This window comes from Choloepus didactylus, chromosome 2 (genome assembly GCF_015220235.1).
Source record: "Choloepus didactylus isolate mChoDid1 chromosome 2, mChoDid1.pri, whole genome shotgun sequence".
Taxonomy (NCBI): domain Eukaryota; kingdom Metazoa; phylum Chordata; class Mammalia; order Pilosa; family Megalonychidae; genus Choloepus; species Choloepus didactylus.
Window position 1 is genome coordinate 178031144 of NC_051308.1, and position 15828 is coordinate 178046971.

Below are 15828 nucleotides of genomic sequence, written 5' to 3' on the forward strand. Positions count from 1 at the left end.
TGGCTGGATAAACCATTACCCAGTAGAGATGAAATTATATGAACGTATTACTCTTTTAAAAGGATTTTCTATATTGTTTCCCATATATCAGAGACCATGTTAAATCCTGTTTCAAAGCTTTATATGAATAAATTATGACAACTATTCAGAAATTAACAGCTGGTGGTGGTACTCAGTAACTACTGATGACAAGAACCTCATAATTATAGATTCAGTCTGTATTTTCAGATGTGATATAAAGCTTTCACTGAAAATCTTTTTCTGAGTAATTTTAAGATGTCTTGGATCAATTGTTAAAAGCAGGCACTGATAAAGAGGTCATTTCAATAAAATAAAGGAGACACTGAAAATTAATTTTGAATAAAAAGTTCTCATTTTTATTTTCAGGATAAAAACTAAGTGAGTCTCCTTGTCTCTTATCTCACTTATATGTTTATTCTCTGTTTCTTTGGCCTGTTTCTTCTTCCTGATGAGCCAGAAAGTTAAGAACAAGCTCCCAAGAGAACAGCAAAAATAATGCCATCCATTAATATTTTAGTATAACTGAATCCACCCATGAAAACCCCTCTGTTAAAATGCACTGTAAGGTAAACTATGCATTCATGATTCCTAGCCAGGGTTACCCAGACACTTTATTAAAAGGAAATAACATGATTGGACTCTTACATTAACAATTAGCCTAAATTAAATACATATTAGCTACAGACACAGAACCAAACTTATGTACTTAACTGAGAGAAGATAGACTATAAAAGGTCAATTATTATCAGAACATTTACCAGAAATGCATATTTCATCTGTAATTGAGAATTTAAACCACAAATCCTTCCACAGATTAGGATACAGAAATATCTTACCTATTTTTGCTTGAACTGACAGCCATATGGTCGTAAAAATAAATGCCGATGTGTATCCTCTAACAGTATGTGCCATGAACAGTCAACTCCGGAAAACACCTTATAAAAGACAGATTCATTCATGTTCAATACATTCAGAAAAGATCAGAACAATATCATTCAGAAGAGTTTTAAATGCCGTTTAATTTTTCTCCATGTTGCTAAGATTTTGTTTGTTTTTTTTTAAAAATGTAGACTACCTTTAAACCAGTGAATTGCAAATCTTAGCCACCTTCCAGTCCCCGTCTCAGTTAAGATGCCTGGGGTCAGCAAAGGTTGGGAGGAGAAGATGGGTTTTGGAGTCCTTTAGACATGGATTTAAATACTTTGAGACCATGGTAAAGCTACTTAAATTTTCTGAGACTCAGTCTCTTCCTCTAGAAAATAGCAATGATGAAACTTAACTTGCAGAGTAGTAGATATAAAAAAGTCATCTGTATAAAAGCATAGTGCCTGCTACTCAATAATGTTAGTACACAAGCCACTCCCCTCTTCAGCATCCAATGGTATTATGATCCATAAATGGACACATTTTTTTTTAACAGAGAAGGCCCAACCTTAATACATAATTGAAATATCAACTAATTGAAATAACAGTACATTTTTTTCTTTGGTTCATTCATTCATGTATCCATTCAAGCACTTGTCATTTACCTACTACATGCCAAAAACTGTGCTAGGCAGAGGGTTTGGAACCTTGAGGGCTTCAGAGTTTAACACAGGAAATAAATATCAATAAATATGAAACAGCGTGGTATATGATATTCCTAAAATTAAGAAATACAGAGTTATTGGAGGACCAAGGAGGAAGAATTTATTCTTGGTGATGTGAAGAAGTAAAAAGAAGAAAGACAGCCAAAGACCACTTTCAAGAAAAACAAAACAAAACAAAACAAATATCATTCAAATTTGGTTTTGAAGGCTGTCTCGTTTGAAAAATGGGAGAAGACTTTTAGAACATACACTGTCTGCTAGAGAGTCCTAACTGAAGTTATCTGAATTTTGTTAACTGAGAGGATTCTGAGAGTCATCAGAAATACTCTTGGGGTTCAAACACTGGTTTTTGGCGTGTTAAACTGGCAGAGAAATCTTCTCACCGAGGCAGAACTCCTAAGCTAAAGCCAATGATCCAACAGCTTAAGCAATCTCAAAGTTTCTTCTGCAAGAGACATTAGCACAGTCTTAAATGTTTCATCAAATGGGCTGCAGCATAAACAATGATTAGAGTCCATTCCCAAAGATCTGTGTGCAATATTACATTGGTGCCACCTGTTCCAAGGCTGCCACCAAAGTCTCAAAACAAAACAAATTTGATTTCAAATTGAGTGTGAAAATAATCATTATGCCATAAAAACCTGTTTTTTTCTTCTAAAGAGGGCTGCGTCATTATAAACAAACCTAGTAGTGTTAAATCCTAAGAGAACTTAGAATTTCTGCTTTAGCCATGTACTTTCGAAAAAACAGATAGTAAAAGGCTCACTGCTCCTCTTTTATCAATCTCTTTGGCAGAAAAAAAAAAATTCCAAGCATTCCAAGGGGGATGTTTTGGTTTTCAATAGAATCCCAATTTTATTTGTTTATTTGTTTATTACTACTTATTTTGTTGGGTATTTTGAAATTGAGTGGTTCAGAAGATACAAGATGGTGATTTCTGATTGGTTCCAAATTCAAACCTAAGGAACGGCTCTGCTAGTCATTAGCAAATTCTCTAAATCCTAGTAAAGGTCGGCCCCAAATCTATTAGGCAGGCTGGAACGTTCTGTGATGCCAAGCCATTGGGAAGTAGCCAATGCAAATGTTCATCTCTGTCTCCAGACCTAGAAATGTGCCAGAACATACAGGAAAGCCTCATGAAAAACTCACTCAATATCAGTGGCCATTTTCCATGTCCTAGGCACTATGCTAAGTACTAGAGATACAATAGGCCTGCCCAACTAGGGTTCTAGGAGACTGCCCACTTGCCCCTTTCATTCCTATACATTCGCCAGCCTAGTCATCACTCAGGGAGGCCCCAAATAATACGAGCAATTCTATATAGTCTTTGCTCATTCCTTCTACTCCTCCTGACTTTAAACTCTGAGAGGACCTTGGTGCAAACAAGATACCCTAAAGGGTTCTCATCTAATCTTCTGGCTCTAGATATCATCTGAATTGTAAAGACTCTCAAAAGCTTATATTCAACTCAGATCTCTCCCTATGTTCCAGTCTCATACATCTGACTCCTTGGCAGTACTTCTTGGACATCTAATAGGCTTCTCAAAATTAGCATGTTCATACAAATTCTTGATCACCTTCTTCAAACTGGTTCTTGCCCCAGCCTTTTCTATCTCAGTAAATGACACTCTTAACCCCTCAGTTGCTCAAAAACCTAAAACTCATCCTTGATTCCACCCTCATTCTCATCTCCCACAACTGAACCCTCAATACGTCCTCTCAATTTTACCTTCAAAATGTATTACAAATAACCCCCTTCTCTCCATTTCTACTGTCCTCACCCTAATCCAAACCACTGCCATCTCTCCCTTAGACTACTATAATATCCCCCTAATGTGCCTCTCCAATTCCATCCTTGCCCCTTCCTAAGTGATTTTCATATAGCTGACTACCTTTTAAAAACAAACTAGGTCAGGTTACCTCCCACTGCCAACATTTAAAACCCTTAAACAGGACCCCATTGTTGTTAGAACGAAGTCCAAAGTCCTCACCACACTCAATCCCTCAAATATGGGTGGTATTGCGTCTCTCCATCTAGTGCATATCATCTGTTCTATCTTTCAGCCTTGTTCACTGTGCTCCATTCACATTGGCCTTTGAACTGTTCCTTGAACAAGACAAGCCCTTGGCTGCCTGGACTTTGCACTTTCTGTTTTCTCTGCTAGAATCATCTTCCCCTGGTTCTTAGCGTGGCTGACTGATTTACATCTTTCAGATCTCAGATCATGTATCACTTCCTCAGAAAGCCTGGCCCTGACCACCTGTTCACAGTGGTCTTCCCCAGTTACTTTCTATTCATCACCTTCATGGTACAATCTGTTACTACTTGTATATTTACTTGGTTATCTATCTTCCATGCCAGAATACAAGCCACCATGAGAGCAGGAACACTGACCGTCTTGCTTGCTTCTGTGTATCAACACTTAGCACTGGGAAAGAGTAGGTACTCAATAAATGTCTGTTGAAAGGAAGGGTAGGAGGCAGGGAAGGAATATAGGGAAAACTCCCTATAAACATCCTTGTGGTAGGCAGAATAATGGTTTCCCAAAAGTGTCCATGCCCTAATCCCCAGAACCCGTGACTATGTTACCTCACATGCCAAAACCAACTTTGCAAATATGAGTAAAATTAAGGACCTTGAGATGGAGAGGTTATGCTGAATTGGGAAGATGGGTCCAACTGAATCACATGAATTCTCAAGAGTGGAAAAGGAAGGTAGGAGAGTGGGTCAGAGAGACATGATGTGAGAAGGACTCATCCGCCACTACTGGCTTTGAAGACAGAGGAAGGGTATACAAGCCAAGGAAGATAGTGGCCTCTAGAAGTTGGGAATGGCCCTCAGTTCAGAAATAATATAAAATGTATTTCTTGGGTATTTAATGTTTCAGAAACATTAATCTAATGGAATCTGACCCACCATTTCCCCTCTCTAAACCATGAAGTCTGAGGTCATGGTGTACTATGGCCTTTGTGAGTTGTGTGTTCATCACCAGCCACATCTAACACCACTCTCTGTAGATACTACCGTCTAGTAACGCTGACCTGCTTATAGTCCCTCCTCATATCCTACGTGATTCAATCCTCTGTGTCTTTGTTCATGCTATCTCTTTACCTTTCGAATATTCTTAGACTGGCTAAGTCTTAGTCAACTGTTAAATCTCAGCTCTGACATCTTTCATTCAGTTATCCATTCAACAAGTAGGCATTAAGCACCTAATATGTGCCAGGAGCTCGGATACAGTGGACAAAAAGATAGAGTTTCTAGTCTCATGGAATTAACATTCTAGAGTAGGGAGACAGAAAACATAAAATAAATAACAAACAAGTTTAGATCATGAAAAAAGAGGAACATAAAAGAGTGTAAGGGGAGAAAGAACCCGGGGAAGGGAGAAGTTGGTCAATGAAGGTGTTTCTAGGAAGTGATGCTTGAGCTGAGATTGGCACCAGACAATGGAAGACTAGGGAAAGAGTCTTCCAGAGAGAGAAAATGGTGAGTACAAAGCCTGGAGGCAGAGGAATGAGCTTGCCTTGAGTAAGGCACAGAAATAAGATCAGTGTTGCAGGAGAATGAAATGAAACTGAAGAGGATGGCAGGGGCCAGATGTACTATGGAATTGTTTGCCATGGAAGGAAGCCTCAATTTTACTCCCAAATCATGGGAAAACACTAGAAGATTTTAATTAGGGGGTGCTTCAAGATATGAATTACATTGATTAAAAAATACTCTGTGCCCTGCGTATGGGAGCAAGAGTGGAAGTAGGAGAACCAGTTAGGAAGCAGTCACAGAGATCCAGGTGAGAAACGATGGTGGTGTGGACCACAGTTATAGCAATGGAGATGGAAAGTAGTCAGATCTCATGAAGCCTCACCTAAGGCTTCAGGTCAGACTGGAGCCTGTTACCAGCATTCTCACAGTGTCCTGGCATACTCCTATCTTAGCATCTGCTGTATTAAATAGAACTAATCTATTTAGGCATCTTCCTGTCTCCTTCACTAGCCTTCAAGCTCCTTGGGGGCAGGGTCCACACTGCTTTCATATTAGCCCAGTGAATGGCACAGAGTAGACACTCAATACATGTGCTGACCTGAATAAAACATACATGGTTTTTCTTCTGCATTCATCTATTTTATTTCTAGTTTAGTTTAAATGATCAAATCTTATTCTGCTACATTGTGGTCAACATCACTGTTCTAGTTTGCTAACCAGGATGCAAAACACCAGAAATGGATTGGCTTTTATAAAAGGGGGTTTATTTGGTTACATAGTTACAGTCTTAAGGCAATAAAGTGTCCAAGGTAATGCATCAACAATCGGGTACCTTCACTGGAGGATGGCCAATGGCGTCCGGAAAACTTCTGTTAGCTGGGAAGGCACGTGGCTGGCGTCTGCTCTGGAGTTCTGGTTTCAAAATGGCTTTCTCCCAGGATGTTCCTTTCTAGGCTTCAGCATCTCTCCAAAATGTCACTCCCAGTTGCTCTTGAGGTGTTTGTCCTCTCTTAGTTTTTCCGGAGCAAAAGTCTGCTTTCAAAGGCCATCTCCAAAATGTCTCTGTAAACTGCAGTTCCTCTCTCAGCTCCTGTGCATTCTTCAAAGTGCCCCTCTTGGCTGTAGCAAGCTTGCTCCTTCTATCTGAGCTTATATAGTGCTCCAGTAATTTAATTCAGACCTACCCTGAATGGGTGGGGCAACACCTCCATGGAAATTATCTAACCAAAGGTCTCGTCCACAGTTGACTGAATCATATCTTCATGGAAACACCCAAAGGATTCCAAAATCTAATCAATACTAATATGTCTGCCCACACAAGACTGCATCAAAGATAACAGTGTTTTGGGGACATAATAAATCGAAACCGGCACAATCACTAACAAATTTTTGTTTATTGTAGCTACCCTAGGTGCTACAATAAAGTTTGGAATGTCCTGGAGTAGAAGAAAGGATGGATTGAACCAGAAGATAAATGTATGGACAGATACATAGAAATAAAATAGGTTTTTGTTTCCTAACTGCAAAAGATGTCCACAGTACTCTCTTATAGGGATTTTCAATGTGATTTGCAATTCATGAAGTTGTAACATTCCCCAAAGGGTAAAATATTCAATTAGCTATAAGGATTTTTAAATATATATGTGTGTGTATATATATACATATATATATACAGAGAGAGAGAGAGAGAGACAGAGAGAGAGAGAGAGAGAGAAATTTTTAGTTTATATAGTACACTGCCCAAAAAACAAACTTACTCATTTTCTCTGAATATCAGGTAAAAACAGCTTCTCCATTTATGAGAAATTCTGAACTTCAAAGATCTTCAAGTAAATGAGGTATCTTCCAATAAAATGAAACCTCCTATCAATGGTAAACATCCTTTGTAAGCCTGCCTGGAGAGTCCATATTAAAACTACAACTCTAGGTTGAATCAGAAAATCAAAGATATCATTGACTCATGACTCAAGTTGTGACAGTTTCCAGAGAGCGAAAACAATGTCTCAGATTTAGGGGGATACCAGAACCAGAAATATAGCAACTGGCAAGAGAGGAAGGGCAAAAACTACCCTTCAGTGAGTCTTTTCCCACTGCTCCAGAGAGGAGCCCTGTGCCAGTCTGAATGTATTATGTCCCCCCAAAGGCCATTATCTTTGATGTAATCTTGTGTGGTGAGATGTATCAGCGTTGATTAGATTGCAATTCTTCAAGTGTTTCTGTGGAGATGTGCCCTACCCAGCTGTGGGTGATGACTCTGATTGGATAATTTCCATGGAGGTGTTACCCGGCCCATTCAGACTGGGTCTAAATTAAATCACTGGAACCATATAAATTAGCTGACAAACAGATGGAACTCAGTGCAGCTGAGAGTGACATTTTGAAGAGGAGCTACAGCCAAGTGGAACACACTGAAGAATGCACAGAAGCTGAGAGAGTAGCTGCAGATGAGAGACAGTTTAAAATGGCATTGAAAGCAGACTTTTGCTCCAGAGAAGCTAAGAGAGGACAAACACCCCAAGAGCAACTGAGAGTGACATTTTTGAGGAACTGCAGCTTAGAGAGGAACATCCTGGAAGAAAGCCATTTTGAACCCAGAACTTTGGAGCAGACACCAGCCATGTGCCTTCCCAGCTAACAGAGGTTTTTCGGACACCATTGGCCATCCTCCAGTGAAGGTATCTGATTGCTGATGTGTTTCCTTGGACACTTTATGGCCTTAAGACTGTAACTGTGTAACCAAATAAACCCCCTTTTGTAAAAGCCAATCCAACTCTGGTGTTTTGCATTCCAGCAACACTAGCAAACTAGAACAAGCCCAAAATATGCAGCTCCTTCAAAATCATATTTCACTAGACTAGGAAACAACCCTGAAATTTTCTTCCATAGGTGATCATTTCACATAGGAATGCCTTTCTACTTCCACATTATTTATTTATTTTTTTTCTGTAGCACCATATTAAGGGTAAGGGGCAGGGTGGTATTGTGGGAAAGAAAAGCTACTGAATCTCAGTTCTACCATGTGTTATTAACTGTGAAAGTTCCATTTCCTTATCTGTACAATGGGTATGGTGATACCTACCAAGGGAAAGTTATTGTGAAGAGTTACAGACCTTGTTGAGGACCTGTGATAATATCTAGCATAGAGCTGGCACCCCACAGAAGCTAGTTCTCACTTCTCCTTCTGGATCCTGCTTTTGCTTTTCTAAATCACTTGTGACTTTAAATGTACTGGAATTGTATGTTTTATTAGACTAGGTTAAAAAAAAAATCCTGTTAGGCAATTAAAGAACTTGTAAAAAAAAAAAAAATCAGGAGAATTCAAAAGTTACCTAGTGTGCCAGTTTGGATGTATTATGTCCCCCAAAATACCATGTTCTTTGATGCAGTCTTGTGGGGGTAGATGTATTAGTGTTGATTAGATTGTAATTCTTTGATTGAGTGTTTCCATGGAGACGTGACTCGATCAACTGTGAGCAAGATCTCTGACTGGATAATCTCCATGGAGGTGTTACCCCACTCATTCAGTGTGGGTCTGAATTAAATCACTGGAGCCACATAAAAAGTTGACAAACAGAAGGAACTCAGAGCAACTGAGAGTGACATTTTGAAGAGGAGCCGCAGCTAAGAGAGGATAAAATGTCCCAAGAGCAACATTTTGGAGATCGCCATTTTGAATGCAACCTAGGAGCAAGCAGACGCCAGCCACATGCCTTATGAGCTAACAGAGGTTTTCTGGGCACCAACGGCCATCCTTCAGTGAAGGTACCCTATTGTTGCCTTACATTGGACACTTTATGGCCTTAAGACTGTAACTGTGTAACCAAATAAGCCCTCTTTATAAAAACCAATCCATTTCTGGTGTTTTGCTTAAGGGCAGCATTAGCAAACTGCAACCCCTAGTAACTACCACACCCCTGCGACTCTCTCCCCATCCCAACAGCTGCCATTTCTGTCTGGACCACCACAGAATAACCAAGTGATAGCCCTGAACATGCATCCATGCCTCCAGGGGGAGGGATCCTCTCAGGCCACTCATCATTACGTGAATTTGTGAGGCTGGCTGTCTTGCAAATGCATGCTTCTGTCAGACGATTTAATGAGGCAGGGCACAAAATTCTCTACTTCTGGCAAAGTGACTTACAGACATGTCATACTGGTGGTGATCAGGACCATGAAAGAAGGATCCATATAGAGACCACCCCTTCCAGATCATCTATTGCACTTTCCCCATTTTACAAATGGGCAAACTGAGGCCTAGAGAAAAGAGAGGACTTCCTCAAGGTCACATTAATAGCAGAGTTCCGATCAAAACCAATGTCTCCTATTTTCTAACCCAACATTCCTTCTAGCATGAGAGGCTGCTTCTGCTCAGTAGCAACAGTAGCTGCACAAAATTAATAATAATACCAATGCAAATGCTAACAGTAACACTAACACTAATACTAATGCCACAGTTTGTTGTTCTTACTAGCTGCCAGGCAGGATGCCAAGCACATTACATACAATCTTTATGATACCAATCTAGTGAAGCACTTATAATGCTTAATGCTTTAATATGCAGAAACTTGAATCATTATTTTTGATAACCCTCTCAAAAGATGATGAAACAACAAAACCCAGTGCACATACAATATACAGCCATCTTTAGTGATCTATTCCACTTCTCCACTATGGAGAGGGACAAGGAAAATCAAATCCACCAAGTAGTTCACTCTCAGCTTAGCCATTGGAGCCAAGCTTCTCTTCTCCATGACGAGCTACGTCATGAAAAACAACATTCTCCTGACTAAAGCGTTAAGCCTTTTTCCTTCCAAATCTACCATCTGGTTAAAAATCTAATAAGTCAAAACATGGACAAAAGCAGGTCAGTCAGATTCATCAAATCAGCCCCTTTGTAATGTCATGTTAAATCCCTTGAAGGGGAAGGAAAGTAACACCATGTCAACCTCCTCTATTGCTCTTCTTTCTACCCAATAGTGCAAATATCCTTTACATAAGCCAACTCAACAGACACCTGTTTTCCTCTCTTATGCAGCTGCGTAGGTTCCCTTGAATTTTCTCTCATCTTCCTGGTAAACTTCTGTAGTCCTAGGTTCTTCTCTAGCTGCACCCAAGTACAGGAAATTTCTTCTCTTGCTTGAATTCAGAAGACTTCTGAACTTGGTTCCTTTTTTTTTTTCCAGTTAGTATGTTTTCTCCTTCCTCTTTTTATGACCTTTTTTTTTTTTTTAAAAAAAAGAAATTGTTCCCCTTTTCCTGTCTCTCTTCTTTTATGTTTTTCAGAATGTTCTTTATAGTAGTTCAGTTTGTCTTGATTCCCATTTTCAGATCTAACATGCTTTATTTAACAGACAGGCTCCTGAAATGTGAGTAAACAAATCACATTTGAAATGCATCAGGGAATCTTATCCCTCCAAATCATTCGTAGTTTGAATAAAATATTCTATAGAAATAGAATAAAATATTCTATAAATTGAACAAGTATTCTCCCAATATAATAAAAAAAAAGAAAGAGAAATTAGAAGAAACAGGACACATATGGAGTCTTGAAGAAACAAGACAATTTCAAATAACTAGATATTATTTGCTACATTTCCCCCTTCCTTAATTAGCTCCCACAAGCCTAAAACTTCCTGGCACTTGTTCAGTAAGTTCAAAAATCCAACTTCTTCTATTTTCACCCTCTACATCCTTCAAAGAACTATAGATAAAAAAGCTACCTTCTATTGGGAAAGTTGATGTACTGGAAAGGACACGGGGTCTGGCACTAGAGAACGGGGCTCTACCCCTGGCCCTATACCTCTACCTGTGCCACCATCACAAGTAACTTCACATTTCAAAGCCTCCATTTCCTCATTTTAAAAAATGGAAATCAACAGTTATTGAAAAACGAAGTCTCTTTCACTAAATTTTCTTCCCTACTTTATTAAAACATCTTCTCCTTTGACGTCCTCAACCTTGAAGTCTCCTCTCCCTATTTATGGACCGAGAGTGGGGGTGGGGATGGTCACCATTGGATCTTGGGTGTTGTAAAATTCTGTCAGATTTTGCTTTACCTTCTAACATCAATCCTGAGTCTTCTCATAAGGTGCTAAGTGGCATCAAAAACATTAAAGCACAATACAATAATTTTTGACAGTTTTCTAGGAATTTCACAATTATCTTAAGATAATTGGAGGCACACTGGAGGTAAAAAAAATTAGAGTCATGATTACCATCTCACAATGTTTCTTATATAAACTAGGAATTCAATTAAAACATCTACACTGACAACCCCACATCTCAGCATCTCTGACTGACATTTTAATGTTTTCCTTTTCCTTCTGCATATCATTATAACATAAACATAAATGAAGATTCTTATCTTAATCATCTTTTATAAGCATTAACCTAGCAATTTATTACAATGTAGAGGAAATAATTCATTTGTTAATATTTGGTTTAATATATATATATATATATGTATAATCTATTAGTATCTCTCTTTTACAGGTGGAGAAATCTGCAAGTTGACCAAGATAACACAGAAAAAACAGACGAAAATTCAGACTTAAATTAATTGGAACTACATTCCATGCTTTCCTTCTTACACCATTATCACCTGGGAAATAAAAATTCACTCCTGAAGTTCTGCTAGTCCAACTGGCTTTTTTAACTTTTTTGACTCCCCATTCAAATTCTGCAGGAACCAGCTTACATCCCTCATTTATTCTCAGCAAGCCCAGTACTTCCCCAAACTGATGCAACAGAATGATCCACTCAAAGATGATTGAACCATATTTGCTCTCATCCTGAGTAACTGGGGTAGCTATGAAATGAGATATGGACCTAGGTCAAAACACTCAGGTCTCAGCTCTGCCAATTTTAACTGGCACAAATCACTTAATAGCTCAGCCTGAGTTTCTTCATCTGTAAAATGGGAATTAAAATAGCACCTATCATAGCATTGTTGTGAAGGTTAAATGAGAAGCTCTTAGCACTGTGCCAGGCACCTAGTAAGAACTCAATAAATATTAGCACTGCTATCATTTTAAGAAAATGGGCAATATCACTTACTTTTCAAGGACATTGTTAAAATTAAGTTTCATTGCCTTGCTTTTTTTAAAAATTCAGTTTTATTGAGATATACTCACATACCATTCAATCATCAACAGTGTAAAATCAACCGTTCACAGTACCATCATATAGTTGTACATTCATCACCCCAATCAATTTTTGAACATTTTCATCACCACACACAAAAAAGAACAAGAATCAAAGTTAAAGTAAAAAAGAACACCCAAAGCATTCCACCCCCCATCCCACCCTATTTTTCATTTAGTTTTTGTCCCCATTTTTCTACTCATCTGCATATTGGATAAAGGGAGTGTGAGCCACAAGGTTTTCATAATCACACAGTCACACCATGTAAGCTACATAGTTATGCAATCATCTTCAAGAATCAAGGCTACTGGGTTGCAGTTCCACAGTTTGAGGTATTTCCTTCTAGCTATTCCAATACACTAAAAACCAAAAAAGGATATCTATATAGCACATAAGAATGCCCTCCAGAGTGACCTCTCAACTCCATTTGAAATCTCTCAGCCACTGAAACTTTATTTTGTTTCATTCCGCATCTCCCTTTTTGTCAAGACATTGCCTTGCTTTTGACCTCCCACTTTAACCACTCATCTGGCTCACAATGTATAATCAGTTTAAAACTAGATTCCAGATCTTCTGACTTTATACCACTTCACTTTTATGACATACTAAGTGTTCTTATAATTCATGTCCCTCCAAACAGCTTTAACTTCTTCAGGACAGGAACTGGGTCTTACATTTCCTTATATTCACTGTAGTGTTCAGCACAATACCTTGGACATATTAGATGCTCAAAACATACTCATATTTGTCAAAAAACAAAACAGAACACCAACAACATTGTTACCACTAGCAAAGAGCACCACAAAATTCCTAAACCAAAGGAATGGATGAGATTTCTTTTGAGGTTTGGTTTTCTCTTCAGGTTAGTCTGCACAAATTTATATGCAGAAGTTAGGAGCAGCCTGGTAAGAGTAATTACAAAGATGACAATTTTCCAGAAAACAAAGTGTGTGCAGTAACAACTAAATTAGCCCACATGGCAATATGATGCACAACAGCTACCATACATATAGAATTCTTCTCCCATAAAAATCATCCACGTGCTTTCAAAAAAAGTTTTTTATACTAGAACACATAAGAAGACAGAGGATATTCAGAGCTTGCCAAAGTTTGGAAATGTATCTTCCTATACAATCATAAGGACACTCAAGGAAAGTGTGACACATTCTCAAGAGCATATTGCAAACCCTAGAGCCTATCGTGCCCAGCAAACGGACTGCAATAAATTGAGGCTTTGCACATTAAAATGGGGGAAGAGAGTGTCAGCTCTTAGCCACTAAGGTCCCTTCAGATACATGTGGAACAGAGAAAGAGGGGCACTGAGAAAGAGGGGCACTGTACCATTCCTTGTTAATGAGGAATGAGAATCTGTTTGTTTCCTCAGTGGAAGTGAAAAAAATATTACAAGCCAAAAGCAAAGAGTTTGGAGCCAGAAACCTGTAAGTCATTCTCTGTGTGAAAATAGACCAAGTTTCCACATCTGTACAACGGGAACATTGATTATATTTTATCAGGATTTTTAAGAATTATATAAGGGAACAATGTATATCTAAGGGCCTAGTAGGTAGGTGGTTAGCAAAGATTTTCATCTACACAGGACTCACACACACTCACATGCATACAGAAGTAGAGGACCATGCCAATTACCCAGATTTCAAAAAATGAAAGACTAACCTTGCCCTGTTCTTTAGACATAGCAGAAAAACTTCTTTTTGTATGCTTTCTGCTTACTATTTGTCAGATTTAGATCTAATTGTACGGTTACATAACAGCTTACTATGTTTATATTTTAGTGTCGCCCAACAGGTGAGAAGGGCTTCCCTGAGGAGACATTTCACAGCTGAGAAAACTGAAGCTGGCCTGTCACCTTTCCCCAGAGCATTCTGTTAGTAACCGGCTAGGAGGGACGCCAGGTTTGTCTATAGAGGATACAGGGAAGCGGTGCTGACAGAGGGACAGGTCCACTCCCATCCAACACTGAGCTAGATCCTTCCCATATCTTACTCACAGTAGGTCCGTTTTCAAGCCCCGAGTCACGCTCCCGGTCCTGGGCCAAGGCTGGACCCGGAGGGAAGCCATTTACCTTTTTCTCTTCTAGACACAACTCTCTCCCTTCTTTCCGCGCCCACCACTCTTGTCCGGCCCCAGAAAGGGCCCTGAAGGCTCAGTCTTTACACACCCCCCCAAGTTGGCCAACCCCCAACCCAGCACCCCCAAGTGAACACAGGTTTCCGAGGGTGGGGACCGCACTGAGGAGAGGCACCATCCAAGCCCCCTCCGGGGGAAGCGAGGCCCGGAAGCCGTGTCCTGGGGCCCCCGCCCCCCGCCCCACCCGAGCCCCGGGTCACTCACCGCGCGTCGTCTGTCCGGGCGCAGAGGCGGCGCGGACGAAGTGGCCCAGGAGCTCCAGACAGCACGTGTTACGCTCGCCGCGAGCGCTCCGGGCGTCTCCGGTTCAGCTCCCGCCCGCCGGCGCCAGAGGTGGGCGCTCCGGCGCCAAAGTCCGCGCGGACGTGGGCGCGGGGCTGGCGGAAACCCGCTTTACGGTTCAGCTGCCGGACGCTCAGCCCCGCCAGCGCCTGTGCTCTCAACGCAGCGGTTAAGCCGGGATCTGGTGCTGCCGCTTGTGGGCGGTGCCTGTGTCACCTTGAACAAGGTAATTATCGTCCCGTGCCTCAGTTTCCCTTCATATAAAGCGGGGATAGTAAAGCCTATCCCGGAGAGTGCGGGAAGATTGACTGAGATAATGTGGTAAATTATGCACCAAGAATAGATAAGCATGGCACAGTCATGCTCTCAGCTTTCACAGCCACAGAAAAGTGGCACTTGGTTGACCCTTTTCTCGGAGATGTTCTTCCCCTGTGCTGTCTGGAACTCCCAGCTCCTACCACACTCTAGCGTAATTGCCTGTTGCTGTGGTTTCCAAAGTGAGCTGTGTAAGGTGAGCCACTGCGGTGGGGGAAGAAAAATATTTGAAGTTTCTCTTCTATTTAAAAAATAAGAAAGAAAATAACATTTAATAGATGGCGAAACACGGGCCTTAAATGGTCACGTGTTCTATATGTTATAAGCGGGATTCTGAGGGAAGAGAGGAATTTGTACAGTACAGAGGGATTGACAGCAGTGCCCTTTCTATTTCATTGAATCTAGGAATTCGTAGACTATGAGACACTATTATTCATGTACCGGTAAAAAATAAAAAGAACTGCCAAATTAGCTATGACACAGTGATTTCTTATCACGTAGAACCTTGTTAATTAAAATGTTATTTATTGAAATGTCTCCTTTAATTTATGTAGCGTATGTGTTATATTACTCTTATGCATTCAAAAAAGAAAAAGGAAATATATAAGCAAAATAAATTGGTTGAATCCTTTAGATGTCTTCACATTCAGAATCAAATACTTCTGATCACTTTTTTGTTTCACCCAATATCATCCTTGGTGCCATAAGAGTTTTAATAAAGCAGCAGTTCTTCAAAGAGGGCTCCGTTTTTGTCTCTGGGATTTTTTTCCCAGCCCATTGAACCCAACCCAGTTTGGCTAAGCATGCACAGACAGTGATAACTGCATCACCATTACTGCTTGA

At 40.0% G+C, this 15828-nt stretch overlaps 2 protein-coding genes across 2 annotated transcripts in view; one reads left to right on the top strand and one right to left on the bottom strand.

The window, feature by feature from the left end:
- Window positions 1-14942, bottom strand: part of IL12RB2 (interleukin 12 receptor subunit beta 2) — an 87268-nt gene extending 72326 nt beyond the window's left edge. Inside the window, exons 1-2 of the mRNA XM_037826956.1 lie at window positions 14593-14942; window positions 858-956 (exon numbers count right to left, since the gene is read on the bottom strand). Coding sequence (XP_037682884.1) covers window positions 858-933 — 76 coding nt within the window. The 5' untranslated portion in view covers window positions 934-956; window positions 14593-14942. The remainder of the gene's footprint in view (window positions 1-857; window positions 957-14592) is intronic.
- Window positions 14801-15828, top strand: part of C2H1orf141 (chromosome 2 C1orf141 homolog) — a 232878-nt gene continuing 231850 nt past the window's right edge. Inside the window, exon 1 of the mRNA XM_037826951.1 lies at window positions 14801-14896. The gene's annotated coding sequence lies outside the window, so the exon portion shown is untranslated. The remainder of the gene's footprint in view (window positions 14897-15828) is intronic.